The sequence below is a fragment of the Solanum stenotomum genome, chromosome 3 (assembly GCF_019186545.1).
Source record: "Solanum stenotomum isolate F172 chromosome 3, ASM1918654v1, whole genome shotgun sequence".
NCBI lineage: Eukaryota > Viridiplantae > Streptophyta > Magnoliopsida > Solanales > Solanaceae > Solanum > Solanum stenotomum.
Window position 1 is genome coordinate 2,916,329 of NC_064284.1, and position 21,361 is coordinate 2,937,689.

Sequence of the window (21,361 nt, forward strand, 5' to 3'; positions counted from 1 at the left end):
AAAGGAGATCAGATGAACCCTCTTGACCCTACCTAGCTCCGCCACTTGCCATATCTTGCATTCACAATTATGAGTATATGACATATGTGAGGTAGTTACAGTGGTGGATCTAACCACAGGTTGTTGAATTTTGTAGAATTCACTATTTTGAGGTAGTATCTTATATAATATGTGAAAAACACAAGCATATATATAGTTGGATATACATTTTCTCAATTCTAAATTCACAACGTCTAAATTCTGCCTCTAACGCCACCGGTAGTGAGTCAACCGTTATTTTTTGCGCTTGAAGAGTTGTTGCTACGTAGTGTACTACTATATGATGAATTGATAGATCAGATTGGTGGGTGTCAGGGTTAGTTGCAAGTGTCAGAATTGTATAAGAGGACAATATTGTTGGTATTATTTCCAGGTTTCATTAAATGAAAAGGGGACCATTAGAAATTAAATCTGTAGGACGATTCAAGTTGAAGAATGTGTACATATGTAATATATTACTACTTTTTTTTTACATATATATTAAATTTTTATTACTTCTATTGAAATAGTTATCTTATGTGGAAATCTAAATAGATGACTGATGATATTGATAAAAGGTGGGAAAATGGTGACATTAATGCGTGTAAAGTTGTTGGTGAAAAGTAGAATAACTAATTCACACATATAAAAATGTCTCGACAACAAAATATAATAAGAAGATCACATATTTATTCTTGGTTAAGCAAAGTGCAAAAACATTTTCCTGGTGACATGTGATGTTTTATTATCTTAGGACATGAATGTGAAAAACACATTTCAAGGGGGGAAAAGGGGGCAATCAAAGCCTTATCTCTAGCCACATAAGGCTGAAATATATATGAATACTTTATCATATGATATAGATATCTTTTTAATGATCGAGGGTTCATTAGAAACTATATATCTAAACTTTCACAAGGTAGGGATTAGTAAGGTTGTGGACTTGTGGTTTAATGGTCGAGGGTTCATCAGAAACTATATATCTAAACTTTCACAAGGTAGGAATTAGTAAGGTTGTGGACTTGTGGCACATACATTCTCTTTCATCACTGACTCCACTTATGATATTATACTTGTATATTATTGTGGTATCTTTTACTCCCTCTGTCCCAATTTATATGACTTACTTTCCTTTTTAGTCAGTCCCAAAAAGAATGACACATTTCTATTTTAAGTAACAATTTGCCTATAAAATGTCTTTTTTACCCTTAATGAAATGATTTACAACCACACAAATTTCTATCATTCATTTTGGACCACAAGTTTTAAAAGTCTTTCCATTTTTCTTAAAGTTTGTACCAATCAAAGTACATCATATAAAATGGGACGGAGGGAGTATCACTTATCATAACTAATTAATATGTTTTTGCATCCAATTATTACTTTCATGGTCAATTCATGTAATTTAGTGTAAATCACCTGAATACGTATTACACCAATCCAATATATACATAATATACGACGTCTTTGATAACATGATTATCGCAAAGTTGTAACCGATGAAGACATAATTTTACCTTGATTTCTCAAGTTCAAATTAATTTTAAGATGCATGAATAAAGAGATTGAGGATGTCACATCTTATCAAGATTGTTACCCAGTAGGTTGACAAATGATTAAATATAAGAATTTTCTTAACAAGAAGTAACACTGGGGTCATGTCTAAATAGTTGAATAACCCTATTCTCCAAGGAAAAGGTCAAGTTAAACTGAACTTTTGTTTGTTGCCTGTTGGTCCCATTGTGAAACTGAATAACCCTTGTCATATATAATACACTTGTGTTTTTTGTCCCTTCAATACATACCAATTTCCTCAATTTGAACGATCTTTGTGACTGGTCATCTCAACCTCAGCCACCTATTTCGTCACTGCCCCCCTCCCCTCCCCCCAAAAAAAAAAAATTTTTTTTAAAAATATCGGTGTTTGATACTTGTACAAGAGCTGAAATTCCTGATTTGTGCAGGATAGAAATCTGCCCAGGTGGAAGCGTTCTCTACAAAAATATTTTCATACTCAGGGCCTGCATCGAAACCTTTGATTAAGGAAAGACCAACCCCATTCACTGCATCACATCTTTTGATGGTGTTCGATCAGACAATTAAGTTGCAATTCCAAATTATTTTCTAACCGTTTTACTTTATTAGATGTTTAATCTTTTAAAGCAAACTAGGAATTAATAAAAACTAAATATTCTCTAAATTTCATTGTTATCTTTATACTAACAACCAATTTTTCTGACTCTTGTTAGATACTCGAAGCTAATGTGTCAGTGTAACAAGAACAACAATAACTAAGTTTCAATCTCAAATAGCTAGTTAATCTCATTTTTTCCTATTATGTATTAACTACTATGATTTTATCTTCGTGAAATTAAAATGATCGAAACGTCATACTATTAATACTTTCATTTTCAAACTCTTAATTATAGTTAGTTAACTATATGCTATAGTGCCACTATTAGATTAAAGGGGATATACAATTTAGTTAAAGTTCCTCACATGGTTGTATATGACCTATTTTAACTTAAGAAATTAAAAAAACAAGAATAAATTAAAATTTTATGAACTCATATTAAAAAAATATATCAAAAATGTAGCAAACTATCTTTGTGATTTATAATACATCCCAAATTGTTGTATTTTTTTTTTTTTTTGGTCTTTTAATATGGCCTTCACATGCATACAAGCACTGTTTGGGATGAATTTACGGCTTGGAGGGCCTACCTTGTCCCTTCTCCATTAACTTTCTATGGGCTACTAGCCTACTACTAATACATATAATCAACACCAACTATAATTGAATTCTAAATAAATCATTTTTTCCAGAAGAATTCATTCCCCTCTTAATTAAATTAGGCTCTATCCTATATGACTATGAGATAATACTAAACAAATAGCTTAGATTAATACAAAATTAATCGCCACGACTCGTGAACGAAAGATTCCATCATCACCTAATCTTGTTGAATACTTAAAAAATAGGCAACAATTCTTCTTTCCGCCGGATTAGTATTCCTTCTGTTTAGATTTCAAAATAAGAAAATGAAAGTGAAAAGGCGGATGCCGATATCTAGATTATCGATTCTCGTGAATTCAGTATTTTTTTTCTCTAAATTATATGACAAACGAAGTTTTTCATCATAATTTTTTATAAATATCTTGAATAACAATTATTATGATTTATAATATTATTTACGAAATTCTCAAATATAAATCTTATATTTAAATATTTTTATCAAATTAATGATGACTCTCGAAATTAGGACTATATCGTATAAATTAAGACTAAGGAGTAGTTTTAAAAAATTACTAAAAAATTATATTATAGGAGTATATATTAACTTAAGTTCGTATTGAGATTATAAGCTTTGAAAATATCTCATTGACGTTATGAGTTGGTACCTTTACATAAATTCATATAAAGAAATGTACCCACCAAGAAATACGGTGAAATTTACATGATCACTTTACCGAAAGGAAAAACTAAGGAGTTGTTTTCATCCTTTAACTGATTCTACACTATACGAATACAAATTTGGATTACTCTATATGAAATTGAATTAATCAAACTAATTAAATTTAGATTATAGAAATTTGAATTAATCAAACTAATAGGAAGAATTAAAGATAAGAGGGCAAAGTCAAATGTCTGTGTAAAAGCATAGCGTGGTAGTGCATGAAGACAAAAAAAAGAGAAATCAAAAGCAAGATTTTATCTGCAAAGCATCTTTCTTTGCTTGTGAATTAAGTACCTCCACCACTAAAACATAAACAAGTAAAACAGAGTCAAAACACATTTTCTAAAATATTCTCATTTAACACTGAAATTAAGGACGAATTACATTTACGGTAAGTTTGTAACAACAGAATAGCAAAATAAAACCTCTAATTACTTCATTCATTTTTTGCTCCATTAAGCAACTAAGTCATTTTTGGGGAAGATTCTAGAAGGAACAGCAAACCGAGCAGAGAATGATCTAGAAAGTTCATCTTCATCAGCGAAAATAGAACTCTGATCATCGAAATTCTGGGAATAAGAATGAGGATCATAAGTAAACCGCATTGAATTTGAACAATCGAAAACTCGCCTTTTCTCTTTTCTGATCTTCCTCCATAAAAATCTCCAGATCGGTCCTTTGCTCGATCTGTTCACCGGCAACTTATAGGAGACGAACGGATCGTAGTCTCTGCCGGAGTAGCTCCGCCGCCAGCTGATGTTTCCGGCGTCGGAATCGCACCATGAGCCGATCTCCATGAGAGTAGACAAAACACAGTGAGATTTTGGGGATTTATGAGTTATGACTTGTGAGTAAGCGTTTTTTTATGGCTTATAAAAGAAGGTAAATGCAAGGTGGGGATACAAAGTGGACTATTTATAAAGAGGAAAACGATGTATCTCTACAGTCCAACTGTATAGTTGTTGTATAAAATCGTCCAACTCAAAAAATGGCACGTGACATGATCAGGGGTAATATAGTCATTTCGGTTGGTTGTACTAGGTTCGTTTGGTTTAAAATAAGATTATTTTGAAAATTTAATCAAACTTACCAATCTTCTATATAAGATAAAATAAATAATCTCATAATTGCAAATATAAATTTTATCATGTTTATTGATATCCTCAGCCAAACACAAAATTAAAATATCGACATGAGTAGATAATCAATCCGCTTAGTCCTCCTTACCAAACCATACTTTAGGAGTAATTATTTTTTAATTAAATCAGCTGTAATAAACTGATGATTAGTTTGCTGATTATTTTAAAGTTGTTGAGTTTTAATAGATCTATTATCGCTAATCATGTAGATATCATGCAATTGATTGAGATGTTTGACTTGATCATTTGATGAGATCACATGGTCTTTAATTTAGACAACTCAAATTGTGCCCTAATGTTTATGTTCCTAACAATATCAATACTATGTCTCGGTCTAATTTTTTATTTTATTTTTAATATAAAAATAGCTTTCATATTTTTCCCATTTCACTTGAGCTCGTAAATATATTAATAACCAAAGTTATCTAGTTGACTCTATGAATTTTCGCGATTTGTATCACTTCATTTAGCTCAAGCTGATTCTTATGCTCAAGTTGATTCTCATGATGCTAAAATATTCGAGAGAAAAAGTATCTGTATCCTGCTACTATTATCTTCTAATTTAAGCTCTTGAATTTTTATTTTTATTTTACTGTTAAATTAAGAATAAATCTTCTAAATTGTTCGGTCTCTAATACAAATAGTCGAATACATAAAAATTCAAAAATAACACAATAGTTGAAACGGAAAAGGGTCAAAATTGCCCCCGAACTATATGAAATAGACCATTTATACCCTTCGTTACATTTTGGGATAAAAATGCCCTTGTTGTTATCCTAAGAGACCACAAATACCCTCAAGAGTTAACACCCCAAATTTTTGTTGACGTGGCAAGTCACGTGGGACTAATCCTTCTACCTAAGCGTTACCAACTAGGATTCACGACAAAAGAACTAGACCTTTAGCGGCAACAACAGTCGCCACAAAAGCCCAGAAAATCGTCACTAAAAGTTTTTAACATTAAATTCTAATTTTGTGTTTTTTTCTTCATTGTTTTTAAAAAACCAAATATGATATCGATTAAGTAGGAGTTTGAAGACATTATATATTTTATTTTTATGTCATATGTAAATGTATAAAATGTACAATGATGCATTATATATATATAGTAAGAGATTTGAATCGAGAAGTAATTTTGATTATTTTTCGTAATAATATTGGATGTTTTTAATATGGATATTGCAAGTTATTTATTTTAGAAAATTAGGTCGCAATCGAAAATTAATTATCATATTTTTTTGTTGAAAAATAGGTTTTACTAGCGAATGGTTGTTGGAGCCTTAGTTGCCACTAAAAATCACTCATAACCTTTAGTGGCAATATTTTGGAGTTTTGTGGCGACTTTGTCGCCACTAAAAGTCAAGTTCTTTTGTAGTGAATTTTAGTTGGCAATGCTTAGGTAGAGGGATTAGTCCCATGTGGCTTGCCACGTCACTAAAAATTTGGGGTGTTAACTCTTGAGGGTATTTGTGGTCTCTTGGGATAATTACGGGGATATTTTTGATCCCAAAATGTAATGAAGGGTATAAGTGATCTATTTCGCATAGTTCAGGGGCAAATTTGACCCTTTTCCGTGGTTGAAAATTGAATAGGCCAGCGGACGTGGTCCCTTGCAGAGAGCAGAATGCATCAAATCAAAGTAGACACAACAGTAGGAAAATAATTGTTATGTGGGCTGGTGAGAGGTGGGCCCAAATGAATTTAATAGGCTTTCTCCTACTTACCTGTATTTAGGCCCATTATCAGCATATGAGCCACGGTAAGATTTGCATGTATAGCATGTTTCAGTAGTAATTATTCCTACTAATTAGATTTATGGTTAGTATTAGGTAGTAAAATTTTAACGAACGCAAAAAATTTAAATTGATAGATAAAACTTGTGTTAAACTAAAAATTATCAATTTTTTTGTTAAATCTATATGACTTGCCAGAATTTGACCACAAATTCTGATGATTTCAAATTGATGGGCAAAACTTATTTTAGCAGATCACTAGGATTTATGGTCAAATTTTGATAGATTGCCATAACTTTGACGAATCATCAGAATTAGTTGATTACAATATTTTAACGGATTACCAAAAATTGGACCACAATTTTGACGAACCATCTGAAGTAATTGACTATAAAATTTTAACAAATCACCAAAATTTTGACCACAACTTTGACGAATCATCAGAACTAATTGACTACAAAATATCAATAGATCACCAAAAAATTTGACTGTACCAATGGATTGACTCTAATTTTCTTTAACCAACTATAAAAAATAGAATAAATTTATCATCCATTTAAATAGATTTCAAATACATACTTCTCATTAAAAAGTCTATCCAAATTTAAACAACGGAAAAGGGTCAAAATTGCCCCTGAACTATGCGAAATAGACCACTTATACCCTCCGTTACATTTTGAGATCAAAAATACCCCCAATGTTATTCCTAGAGACCACAAATACCCCTCAAAAGTTAACAATCCAAATTGTTAATGACATGGCAAGCCATGTGGACTGATCTTGCCACCTAAGCTGCCAACTAGGATTTCCAACAATTAGAAATCCTTCTAAAATTATAAATAAATCTTTTATTTTTAATTACATAAAAAAGTATTTATATTTTTAATTAAAAACCTTTTATTTTTAATTACGTAAATATTTACCACTCTTTATTAATATTTATATTTATTGCCGTTAAAAGTTATTTTTTCATCGTAGTTTAACTATTAACCAAGTATATTTCCACTTGATAAATAACTAATATATAATATATCTAACTTGATAGGATTATTTTTTGTACAACATACCTGTATCTTCTGTATGTATGAGGGAAAATTTACGGCTCGATAATATTAACTTTGTTCTTGTTTTTTTTGTTGGATTAATACAATTTTAGGAGATTTAGATTTTTTTAAAAAAGTTAGTGGTAATCCTAGTTGGCAGCTTAGGTGGAAGGATCAGTCACACATGGCTTGCCATGTCATTAAAAATTGGGTTGTTAACTTTTGAGGGTATTTGTGGTCTCTAGAGATAAGAGTGAGGGTATTTTTGAGCTCAAAGTGTAACAGAGGGTATAAGTGGTCTATTTCACATAGTTCAGGGACAATTTTGACCCTTTTCCGTTTAAACAATCTACAATGAACTAATTTACGTCATTTTTTTGACACGTTAAAAAAAGACAAAATAAATTACTTCAAATATTTTCTTAGGAAATAATTTATCCATCAAAATCTTTTTATGTGTTACTTAATACGCAGACATATATCCAACACAAACTTGTATCAAATTCTAAACTAATCAATCCTATCGATTGTATGTATGTTACTCCCTCTGTTTGAATCGATTCAACATCTAATATTATAATTAGAATGTTTAAAATATACATAAACACTTGTTACTATTTTTTAAATTATATACCATGTAATGTTTTATCAAGGATCGGATAAGCACGTGACTACCCTCTAGATCGTACAAAGTTACTATTAACAGAGCACAAACGAATATAAAACAAGTGGTTGGAATCTTCGGCAGCCGCGTCACTAAAGATTTACAGTGCCAAACAATCGAAACCAAGCCAAGTGTACTTCAAATAGATAAGTCTTCTTAACAGAAAAAGAAGGCACTTGATGATTCCATTTCCATAGTCTTTTTCTGTAGCTAACAAAAAACAAAACCATATTTCCCACTTGCAAAAGCTAAAGAGAAAAAAGCAAACCGCCCAGTCTTTATCCGTGATAATAAATAGGAATCAATCTAAAGCTTCTTTTAACTAAATTTTTTTAGTAATATACGTTTCCACTTTTTTTCTACTTTTCTTCTCATCCTTCCCTTTCCTTTTTCGATACTCTATAGTTATATATTCGTTAAATGTCAGTCAGGAATTTCATCATCGAATAGAAGATGTGCTACTCAGGGATTCCTTATTGGATTGACAAAAGAGAACGATATGTTCATATTGCAAGGGAACAGGTTCCTCTACAGGCAACTGCAGAATCATCAACTGGAGTAGTTGCTGGTGCTGGAATGGCGAAGCAGTGTATTTGTTCACCAACAATCCATCCAGGATCGTTTAGGTGCAGACATCATCATGCTGATTATAAATGGGTTGTTCCACTAGGAAATAAGCAGAATCACTTTGGTGCTTCTGTCGCCAAGCCTCTATGACAATTCTGCTGTACAAATTCGAATTGTCATTTGTAATTTTTCGTTTTTTAATAAGATGTAGATGATCTTGTTCGTACGTCTCAAATATTTACTATGTCTCATGTCTCAATTAATGTGAAAATCTTACAAAAAGAGATTTGCAATTATTATTGTTGTGATATGTGAATTTAGTGTTTAGTGTTCAGTGTACAACGTACAACCTCTCAAATAAGAGAGGGGCCTCACAAAATTTTACAAAAGGATTTAAGAAGGTAGGGACAATAACGTTGTGCTCATCATTTTGCATTGGTGAACTACTGAAACAGCCCCCACCATCACTAATTTCTTTCTGCTCAACTTTCGTAAGCTAATTCAACTTTATGTTCCAAAATTGTTGAGCAGCTGGAAGAAAACATTGAAGTTATAAACATATTGAACATACAACAAGAGTAAGCAAAAAGAAAAAGGAGAAACTAAGTCAAGATAGTTATTCTAAACCTCAATTTCAATTTCTTCCAAATTTGGAGAGTTTCTAATCAAGCAAAGAATACATCAAACTTCAGAAAATAAATTCCTTAATCCGTGAAAAGTATGAATCAATCTAAAGCTTCTTTTTTTAGTTATACGTTTCCACTTTTCTACTTTTCTTCTTCTTCCTCGCAAATTACGATACTAACATGGTTATATATTGTTGGTGCTGGTGAATTATTCTCCACTATTTCATCATATACAAGATCGATGTGCTACTCAGAAGTTCCTTATTGGGATGGTAACCTTGACAAAAGAGAACATCGAGGACGATATCTTTCTCTTGTGCAGGCACAGGTATAAGTAGGTATAAGTAGAGACGGATTCAAGATTTAAATTTTTTGATTTCATATCTAATATTTATTACAAATTTATTGGATTTTTACACATAATGTGTATCCGGTCCTGCAGGTAAGCATAAGAGGTGCTGGAACGAAGAAGTTTGAATGTGTTTGTTCCCCCACAATCCACCCAGGTTCATTTAGATGCAGGCATCATCGTGACGATTATAAATGGGTTGCTCGACTCAGACACAAAGCCTAATTACTTAGGCTGCTTCTGTCACCAAGGTTCTATCTCAATTTCGCTGTACAAATTAAAGTTATCCTTGTAATTTTTCGTTTTGGATTTCATTGAATTGAACTTTTTAAAAAATTAATGAGACACTCTTTTTAACTTTTTGTAATTTATTTATGGAAAAAATACTTAAATACACAATACTTCTTTACCTATTCTCAATATTTCCCTATTCTTTTACTAAAATACAAAAATCCCCGCCCGTTAATTAAGTATCTGTGCTGCTAACAACTTAATAATTTAAGTATCGCCCTCTATTAATTAAAGTATCCGCGCTTCTATATTATGCATCCGCCCGTTAATTAAGTATCTGTGTTGCTAACGACTTAATAATTTAAGTATCTGCCCGTTATTAATTAAAGTATCTGCGCTGCTATATTAAGTATCCACACTGCTATATTATGTATCCGAAAAACACAAAAAAAAGGGATTTTTGATAATTAATAAAAGAGTAGGGAAAGGAAGTAATTTCTTTCTTATACTATATCATTTGCCTAATTTTTACATTATTTATTGAATTGAAGATATATCAGAAAAATAAGCTCTTAAAAGCCTGTTATAGATGTTGCAAGATTTTCATTTAGGACATGTGAGTTAATGTTTGCGTACCACTTGCCTAACATAGAATCATCTCAATAGGAGAGGGGCCTCATGGAATATTGTAAAGGGATTTAAGAGGGTAGGGGCAATGTCGTGCTCATCGTATTGCATCGTACCCTCAAAGCAGAGTGTACTATCTCAAATTATCTATCGTGATTTTAAAAAAAATGTACCTTAATAAACCTTAATTAGGAGGAAGTTTAACTATTTTATCCTAATTGAACAATCATAACATCACTGCATAATTGAGGTATCTGTAGTCTTCAAGTACAATTACTATAAAGGTGAAACCATGAGAAACATAATAAATTATCTTGAACTACTAAAATGATAATTTCAGACGATTATTTTTAGAAAGTACGACAAATAATTTGAGACACAGGGAGTATTATGTCGTTATATTGGCATGGTTTTCCTAGAATAAATGGTACATGCTACTAGTATTACAGAAAGAACACGTCAGACGTGTGAATGTTGTTCCCCACAAACACGAAAAGCCTTGATAATTACAATAATGGGGAGCCCAATATGCAGTTCACTAAAGCTTGGGATAATCGAAACCCTTGAAACGTAATCAAACGCACACCAATTCCATAAAGATCATAGAGCATTTACAAGGCCTCGAGCAGAGTTTGGATACTTGTCCTCTTATCCATTTCCATTAATTCACAATTCCATCACAAACCGAGTCACTGTTAGCAAAAGACAAACAATGTTTATTTCCGGGCAATTACATTATAAATATGATGGTACATGAGCAACAGCTATCGTACATTTTGGCTTTCACATAACAATGTGGGGTTTTATAAGATAGCAAAGAGTACTTGAGCAGAAACTTCTGGGAAGTAGCTAAAAGCTTAACAGTAATACTCCTATTTTGATTGATCTACGACAAAACAAATACCAGCTAGACATTAGGACACAGAACAAAATATCATACCTCAGGGTAGCAGTTCTGATGAGAAATTGTTTCATTGCGTGTGTCCACAACAATTTCACACACCACTTTTCCCTGAAAGAACACGATGAAAATATATTAAAATCTTATTTTGATATACAGACTAGAATATCTCAATGAACAGTATTGACATGCACTTTCAGGCGTGACTGTGTCCAACTGACCATCACCTGAATACTGCATTTAGAAGAAAGGGAGCTTTGGAAACTTGGGTTCCAACCAAAAAGCGATCCCTCTCACCAGAAAAAAAGTTTTAAGAGCTTAGAATATTGCATAGTCAACAAGTTTAGGAGCTTCTGATTTGCCAGAATCTAGAATACTTCTTTTTCCCTTTTCCTGATAACTTGCATGTCTGTTAGTACTTAGTAGCATTGGAAGAATGTGGAAGTCCATTACTCTTCAGTTCTATTAGATTCTTATGCTGGGACTAGATTACTACTGTAGAGAAATGAGATGAAGGAAATCCCCCCTTACTAGCACTACAGAGCAGAAAGCCTGTCAGAGACGGAGTTTTCAAGATCATCAATTAACTGGTGATCCAAATATAGTTTATCATTAAGGATGAAAATTCTCGCTTACTGGCACTAAAGAGCAGAAAGCTCATCAAAGACGGAGTTTTTTCAAGGTCATCAATTAACTGGTGATCTCGATAGCATTCATTGTTCAAGATGAGATATTTGAAAGAGAAATCGAGCCAACAGCAGCGAAGAAGATGCAGAATACAGAATACCGACATGAAACAACCATTAATCCTGTTAGAATCAGATCCATAGAAGACATAAATCTTACGACCATTCTCTTGTACCTAGTACTTCTACAGTCAGTAGCATAGTTTATCCTCCTGATAAAGCTATTTTCTTAATTGACATCAAGTAGACAATGATAACATGTGGGTTCACTACAGTATCTCAAAACAATAACACCATTTTTTTTGATAAAGAAAACAATAACACCATTAACCATGGGAAACGAGAAATTTTAGAAATTAATATGTCATGCAAGGAAATGATCAACCATGCTACCGTGTAATGTCAAGTATCAAATCACTTCTTCTGGTGCAACAAGGTTGTTCACTTCTATTATGCATGACTATTAGGAGAAGGGTTAAAAATATGAGAATTTTGGTATTAGTTGAGAAACACATAAGGGCGAATCATGGTTTTTATTGTAAAATTTCATAAAAGATGAACTTGTATGGAGAAAAAGTTAAATGAGGCTCTTGAAACTTTTTTTAATGGTACTTACATATGCAAAAACTTTTCTTTTAACAAAATTAGACAACAGCATGGGATAAAGAACATTTTGGGACAAAGAGAGAATACAGGAACAAGGGATCTTTTAGAAGACAAAATAAGCATTTATCAGACTGAAGAGTGCCATTCTCAAGAAATACCTCAGATATCCTAACACACGAAAACAAAATCATGTAGTGACATAGTTCCCCGATGTAAATTACTCACTAAAGTTTATTCGCTGTCTTTTTCTTTACCCATGTATATCTACACATAATGAACTTCCAATCCCGTTAACCCAAAAGACATTTTCTCCACGCTAACACTGTCTAATTTTTTCTTTTGATATACGTGGTATCCAGGCCAGTTAGCACGCACCCCGACTGATTCCAGGGATACGTGCCACCTCCCACCACAAGGCTAGGACAGATGGAAAAATCCACCTAGTGCTTTTGTCACTGTTGGAATTTAAACTTGAGACCTCATGATTCTTTAACCCACATCATTGACTACTAAGCCACATCCTTGGGTGCTTCGGGTATATCATTTATCAAGCAAGTTTACACAGTAGCTAAACTAATATCCAATCCGAAAAAATGATGGAAACAGATATCAATTAAGTTATGCAATGGCAATAGTTGAGTTGAAAGACTATACCTTTATGGGAATATCAAAGAGGACCAAGCCAAGCTCACCACCAATCTGAGTAACAGTATCAAAAGTAATAGAGCCCCTAGCCAAATCCTCAATCAATGGAATTAAATCAGAGAAAATGCTAATATCGGTTAGCTCAAGCGTAGCGTTGACATAGGAAGATGCCCTAGCCTTAATACGACCATAATCAGATATAACGTGCCCGAGCTGCTTACCCCTATACCCGATAGAAATCACTACATAACGGAAATTGACGGAATAAAAGTCCTTATTACGAATCTTAGCAGTGACATCCAGGGTAACGTCGATTGCAATTTTGGGGAATGAATGGACTTTAAGGTGCCGGAGCTTGAGCCGGGCAATGGAGAGTTCCGGATCAGAGGGCCATAGAAAAAAAAGTGCGGCGGAGAGGAGGATGAACACGGCGGCGCAATAAACGTAGCGACGGGTAGGTCGCCGGAGGAATTGTCGAGGGGTACGGTAGTATTGAGGTAGAACGATAATGTATTGGGGTTGTTGGTGTGGTTGGGGTGGATAGGAGGGGAGGGGGTCGTAAGGGATAGGAGGTTGATCGGAGAATTTAGATGAAGCCATTGATGAGGGGGTTTTAGGAGTTCAAGGAGAGAATTAGGACCGGAGATATAAGGAGGACGAGGAGTCTTGTATAATACAACAAGTTAGTATTTTACCCAACTCATGTTGGCTGTTGCGTGGTGGTTTAATGATGTATGCCAATAGAAATTAACTTGCACTGATCACGGAATTTAAGAAATATGAAAAGATTTACTTGTTTTAAAATTACCTTTTAAAAAATAAGAAACATAAATATGCGTTAGTCGGATACAGCTATCAGCTATTATAGAAGGATAGGAGAAATGATAAAATAAGATTGTAAAATAAAGTAAAGTAAAAAATGAGAAATAAATAAGATAACGATATGATGATATACCGAATAGATCGTTTTACATTACAAATGATGGATTTAACGATATAAACAATTAAAACAAACTTTGCGCAATACAATCTGATGTCTAAGTTGCTTTCACATTTTCTTTTTTCCTTTTTGCAACTCAACATCAAGCACATCCATCATTTGTGGCATAAAACTGGCAAAATCCAGCCTTCAAAACCAATAAACCATGATTAAATCAAATCAGCCTGCATCTACCTCAAGCGAGAGGCAAGAAGATAAAGTTTCCTTAATTAGAAATCTCTGTAATTTTACATTAGCTAATCAAAATTCTCAAGCATTTATTTGGACCTCTAATTTCTATAACTTTCACATCCTTTGAGATGATCTATAACAAGAATATTTTAGGCCAACGTCATTCATAAACGAGAATGGTGAAGATCCTGTTGCTCTTTCAAGTTCTTGGTAGACTTGAATTGGCACAGCTGTGTCTACCGAGAGCACATAATTTTGAACTTGCTGGGTTCTTGACAAATTCTGCCGTAAACTCAAATCTTCTTTGATCCATATACGAGAACAGTACAAGCAATGAAATAAACTATCAATCAAAGGGCAATGCAAACGAGTACACGGTTTATACTACAACTTGTATACAGTGTCATCAAAATCATGTGTTGCCATTTCTATTACGATGCTTTGCGATAGACCTTAAGTCTCTGTACATATCTGCACAGGCAAGAGAAAATTCTGACATTGCCCCGAAAAGCTCAGGCAAGCGGCTTCTCAGGCTTGTCAAAGACTTATCTCTCACCTGAAGACATTGCCTCTGGTATGAGTCCTCCTCGTCCTCAAGCCTCTTCCTCAGCGCCTCTAATTGTAGCTGCCGATCAACCACAAGAGTATCTTCCTGCGCCGATTCTGGATCTATTTCATCTGGGGTTCTACGCTGCATATGCTTGTGATACCAATCCTCATATTGCCTAGTCTTCTTGTTGAGCTCTCTCCGAGTATCCTCACACCTGTCCCTCAGCTTCATCTCCTCCTTTTGGTATTCAAAGATAGTATTTATGACAGCTGAAAAGTTATAAATAGCAGTTCTAGCCAACTCATCAGGAAGCTTCTCAAGATAATCATGCCAGGCATGTATAAGTGCCAAAATTGGCGGATTTTGGGGTCTTTGTGGCGATGAAACCTTTTCTTTCAGATTTGTGTCTATAGGGATAAGATTTAGCTTTAACCAACTGTTAAGAGCTTTGATATACTGTTTTTGGTAGATAACCAATTTGTCAAACTGTGAATGCCACTCTTGGACAACAACATACAACTGCAAAGTTCGTTCATGATGGTGCTCAGTTGTTTCTTTAGGGGATTGAGATATATCCAAAGACTTCAGCGCTTGCACAATCTTAGACTGACTTACATGATATCCTTTCATGGTCTCCCACATTATAGCCATCCTGCAATTGATAACAAAAATTTTCAGGACAACCTACGGATTAATATCTCTGAGTTGACAATTTTGAGTGGCCAAAGTGGAGAACTGAACCAACATTTAAAAATAACAGCTGCAACAACCGTCGCATTTTTATCGACACAAATTACAATTGTTTGGGGACATACTGACATGGTAACGGATAATAGACCTTGACTCAGAACTAGCCAGTCAGCCTAATCATCTCAGATGAAAGAGCTTTTTTAAAAAAAATTAGAGAAAGTTCAATGGAAGAAAATTTTGCTTTAGGAAACAGATTGTCAAATAGGCAACGTTCCATCAAGAACAACAGATTTCAATATGGCTTTGCCTATGCACACATCTAAAAGACTTACCCATTAACCAGATCAACCAATTTTGGATAAAGTTGCTCATCACGTAACCGATTTATCTCTGAAACAGTAGAATCCATCGACTGCATGTCGACAATGTATCTTGTGTGTAGATGACTTACTGTAGCTTTCACTCTCTCCAAGCTTTCTGTATTTGTACCACGTTTCTTGAGCTTATTCAATGAAGCGACCTTTCTTTGATATTCAAGTTTCATTTGTTCTCCTGCCTGTGGAAGGATCACCAGAAATCCATGAGAAACATGCACATCAGCTAGTAGAGTTCAAACCCAATAGCATTATATAATTTCCTTTGAAACCTTCATAATATAATTTTAAATGCCATAAGTAAACTTGAATTCACTAACTTCCGCAAAACCAAAAGAAGAGTTCCAACACAGAAACAGGATCATGACAAATAAGGGAATATGTCCTTGATGACTGCGATGCTAATTTAAGTAAACACACAGCACCAGAGGACATTATCCTAATCCGAAGGGGCTTCTACTAGGGTACTTGACAGAAACCAAAGATGATTCTGAAGTGACAGTTGATAAAGATAATTTGTTGAGAAGAAACTAGTTCAGAGAACGACAATTTGTTGAGAAGACAGAGTTGAAGGAGAATTATGCTTTACAACATCGTCTTTGACATTCATTCAGGGCCTATCATACTCATTCAACATCTATGAGTAAAGGTCAAGTTCGCAAAACCCCCAAAAAGATTAGTGACTAGGTCAAAACTTGTTCTCAGAAAAATTGCACCTCACAAAGAAACTTTCAACAGTGAAACCATGACAACTGTTGGAAGTTTCTTCCTTCATTTCCTACATCTCCACATTACCAACCCAGAAACTCAAGAGATATTTAAAAGAAAGTGCAATTAGAAATTTCTGCTGGAGAGAGAGAGGCAGTGTTTTGGACGGCGAAAGGCGACAAGTGTCTGCCTCAGCGCACGCCTTTTTGAAGTGCAGCGCCAATTAATACCAAAAAATTATAATATTTAATTGAAAATATAAATAATCAAAATCTCAATAGCAATAACATATTAGCAAATATTTCAATTCGAAAACTGAAAATAGATTGTACATACCAAAAGTCTAGAACTTGAATGAGAAAAGAACATAACAAAAGCCAAAACAATGAGAGAAAAGACAGAGGTAGAAGTAACTCTGAAGTCTGAAGAAGAAGAAGGAAAAAGAAACAGAGGAAGAAGAAGAAGAAATACGTATAGGTTGGACTTTGGAGTCGCCGGAAAAGTCTAGCTGGTCGCCGGAGAAGTCTAGTCGAGACGACTAGTTGGAGTCACAGTCGCAATCTAAGAGTACAGCCGTGCAAATTTGGAAAGAAAACCCTATAATTACCTTTAACTTTTAAAACCCTAAATTGGTTGCCTTTTTTTTAAAAAATAAAAATACAAAAGGTGATGCCTTTGTCACAATGGTCGCCTCTCACCTTTGTCGGCATGGCATCACCTTTTGAAGATCGCCTCACCACAAAGCTAAAAGGCGATGAAGGGTCGCCTCGCCTCGCCTCTCGCCATTGGTGACGAGGCGATCGCCTTTCACAACAGAGCATTATTATTCTATGCCTTATTGCTGTAGTAGATGGATTGATCAATAGATAATTGTTTCACTTGTTCACTGCATATGCTAACTAATTCCAGATTTGAACTTCTCTGGAAGAAGAAGGGTAACAAATAGAAGCCTTTGTTTAACTCTAGTGGTTGCTATTCTAGCCATAATTCTGAACTTATCCGGAATGGGAAGGGTACCATAAAGAAGACTTTGTCAACTCTAGAGGATGCTATTCTAACCCATAATTTTGTAACCCCCCCAATCCATCCAAAATAGGGCGGGTTGGGCGAGAAACTATGAGTAGATGGATCAAAATAAGTGCACTCAAAATGACCATCAAACTATTGGTTTTAATGACTTAACCAATGTAAACCAAGGATTAAAAACCAACTAAAACCCTATGGGTTAACCAACCACCCAGACCCAATTTTGTCTCCATCAGTTCATCCCATCATTCTGCAGACCAGAGCCAATGCTTTCTCTTCCAGTCTCTATCTCTCTTCTCAAACTCCTCTGATGACTCCTATGCTTGCCTCACTTCATCATCTTGATGAAAATCCTGGTACATTTTCTTTAAAAAGTATGGTAGCAGAACTCAACTCTTCTTCTTCAACAATTGAATTGCACAGCCAATTAGGTTTTTGACTGGTTAAAGGAGCAGACACTTATGACTAGTGTCTATATTTAGTTAAAGTAGGATACACTGCAGTTGGAATTCAATCTGTGTTGTATTAGAAGCACAGTTTTCTTTTTAAAGATTCTAGTTTGTTTATATTAATAACTTTGGTCTGAACTGTAAGGTTAAGCTTTGATCATCTTAAGATCAATACTTAGAAATTTAACGAGAGTCGAGAAAACTTTATGGTCCTTGCATTTTAATATGATTAGGTAAGTCTTAGAGCAATTGAATCAGTAAAGGACAACTCTGGAAACTGTTGAGAACATTCTCAATTCAGGACAACTTTTGAAAGCACAATATTGCTGGTATGACCACATTTATTTGGATATATTACATCATTCTTTGAAAGTACAACTATATATAAGATTTCTGCATGTATTTCGCTTTAAGGCACTCACCTAAACCCAATCAAGCCAATAATATCTAACAATTTGTTACACTACTTGAAATTTTTTCCTCATACAGTTACAACTTACAAGACTTTCAATATGCTTCATAGTTCATACACAAGTTGATTGAATTGTTCACATTGGCTATCTAGAGAGATAATATGCCGTTATGGAGGAGAACTCTTGAATAGGAAAGAGGGGGGAAATGGACGACGAGATCATTGAAGAAAAAAAAATAATTGAAAAGATGTTTTAGGTTAGCTGGATTGGGCTATAACCATTGTTTAGCCCATGTTACCCCAAGCAAACTTTGGGATGGTTGGGTCATTGACCCGTTTATTAACTTAGCCATTCTGTCCACCCTCCCATTTTATACCCCCAATCCCACCCCCACCTCCACAACATAAACTCTGTGTTCTTGGATACCCAGATATAAAGCACTCTATACAGTATCAACCAAAAACAGGATAGCAGCTTTTGGAAATAACTCTATGTGCTTTATATTGAGTATCATTACCAGAGGCCAAAGCATCAAGCTGACCGGGCATGTTCAACCTCAATATAACAGCTAAGAATATATTTGAGTGGAGCTGCTTCTTCAGATCTTCTATTAGGATACCTTAGTTTAGCAGGAACTCCATGCTACACAGATGCTTCATTTAGCACTTACCAACACCATGGTGTAACTCATATACCCCAATATTGATGTGACACATAATAAGAAGTTTCAAATTCTTTGAAATGTTGACCAATGTTCTCGAGTCAGAGGTCTTTTTAGTTAAATTATCATCTTGAGGTGCTTTACAAGTGTGTATAGACTCCAACATGAAACATTCAGAAAAATACTCCTAAAATCTCATAGATGAAGCCACCTGGAGCTGGGAGGGAAAAAACGAGGATCCAATGTATTCAGACATTGCAAACCAGGAAGTGATAAATAAACACACCTTCACTTCATCATACAGTTTTTTCTCCCAGGCAAGCATCTTGTCTAACACAGTAGCATGAGTTTCATGTTCTTCTGAATCAAAGTCATCCAACTCATCATCGGCATTTGGCAAACCTCTAAAGGACCTATTCCATGTTATGACGCGCATGACCCTTGCAGAATGATCAATGTGTCCTAAGAAGCAAATATTACAGAGATTTAAGCAACAACAACATACCCAATTGTGTATTGACAATCATTGAGAAAGTAAAACATCAAATTTTGTGTTTAAAATCACACTAAAAAATAGCCCATAAATTAACCACAACTTGATCAAGGCTTGCAACTTTGGGAACATTTGAGTAACAATGAAGCCAATCCTGCATAAAAAGAAACTACTAATTAAACTGAATATTTCTTAGAGAGATCTTGAATGTACCTCTATTATCCGCAAAATTTGAGTGATAATGCAATCTATTTGCCTCAAGCATCTTAGATACTTCGTGAGCACTCTGGGACGCCTTAAGGAAACAATCATCCAGCTCAGAGAATATCTGAAGAAGGTTAAATTGGCCTCCTTTCTTTTTACTCTCTACTGGAACAACATTTTTCACCCTTTTCACAACCTTCGTAGCAGCCTGAGGCGGAGGAGGTGGCTGTGACGGAGGCTCCTCTACTGTTTCCATCACCTCTGCCTCCTCTGGCATCTCATTTTTCCTTGCTCTTTCACTTTCATCAGCGCGGCGATTGTTTTCAGTCCTCTTGGCCCTTTCCTCCATCATCCTCCGCTCAAGTTCCTCTCTTTCCATCCTACCCTCGTCTACCTCTTGTAGAGTTGGCCCTGGTACATTTTCCATTGAAGGAAAGAAGAAATCCCATGACATGGAGGCCATCTCTTTGTTATCTGGAGGTGGTGGGGGAGGCGGCGTTCGATTATTCTGCGGCAGTGTCCGAGGTGGAGAAGGAGGCGTCGGCAATTCTTCATCCTCGATTCCCTGTCGATGAGATGCTGAACCTCTGCCCCCAATTCCGCCGCCGCCGCCGCTACTTTTACTACTACGATGCCTTAAACTATGCGTGCTTTCAGTCTCCATATCATCTTCGTTCTCCTCCTCGATAATCATATCGGATCGTTTCGGGTCGGGCGTGGGGATAGAGATTTCGGGCATGGTGACCGCACGCTGTAGAGGAGAAGTTGGGAAAGAGGTGTTGGAAAAAGGCGGTAAGGGAGGTGGAGGAGGCATGTCTATAGGGGCGGAAGAGAGGGGAGGAGTACCACCGGGGAGGGGAGAAGAAGAGGAGGAGGCGGCGGCAACGGCAGCAGTAGAGGGAAATTGAACCTCACCGTGAGCGTAATCGCTGAGGGCAGCACCAGTGTTCTTAAGGGACATAGTATAAGCAGAGTGAGCTGCAGCAAAGGCGTTGCGGGCAGATACAGCCTCTTTCATGAACTGCTTTCGCTCTTTGCATCGATTAACAGTTTCTTCATTCTCGATCTTCGATTGCGTACACCCCATTGTAAAGAAGAAGCAAACAACACTAACACTCCATATATATGCAAGAATTTACAGAAGAAGAGATTTCACGAAGAAGATGATACCTGAAGTGGAGAGAATTTAGATCGGATCAGCTCTGAAGAATTGTGCAGAAATTGAAAAAAAGAGTAATAGACATGGAAATTCTGTACACAGAGAGAGAATACTCTTTTGCTTTTTGTTTCTAAAGAAAATGCGAATCCATTAAGCAAAACTACATAAGA

General features: G+C 35.1%; 2 protein-coding genes across 2 annotated transcripts; both read right to left on the reverse strand.

The window, feature by feature from the left end:
• Positions 1-10,841: 10,841 nt before the first annotated feature.
• On the reverse strand, positions 10,842-13,945 carry LOC125860618 (uncharacterized). The gene is made up of 3 exons (XM_049540615.1): positions 13,303-13,945; positions 11,396-11,467; positions 10,842-11,147 (listed from the first exon to the last, which is right to left on the reverse strand). The coding sequence occupies exons 1-3, from the start codon at positions 13,891-13,893 to the stop codon at positions 11,145-11,147; spliced, it is 666 nt and encodes a 221-aa protein (XP_049396572.1). The 5' UTR covers positions 13,894-13,945; the 3' UTR covers positions 10,842-11,144.
• Positions 13,946-14,744: 799 nt separating this feature from the next.
• LOC125858585 (protein ROLLING AND ERECT LEAF 2) lies at positions 14,745-21,340 on the reverse strand. The gene is made up of 4 exons (XM_049538409.1): positions 20,042-21,340; positions 19,622-19,797; positions 16,037-16,260; positions 14,745-15,666 (listed from the first exon to the last, which is right to left on the reverse strand). The coding sequence occupies exons 1-4, from the start codon at positions 21,117-21,119 to the stop codon at positions 14,877-14,879; spliced, it is 2,268 nt and encodes a 755-aa protein (XP_049394366.1). The 5' UTR covers positions 21,120-21,340; the 3' UTR covers positions 14,745-14,876.
• Between the last annotated feature and the right edge of the window lie 21 nt (positions 21,341-21,361).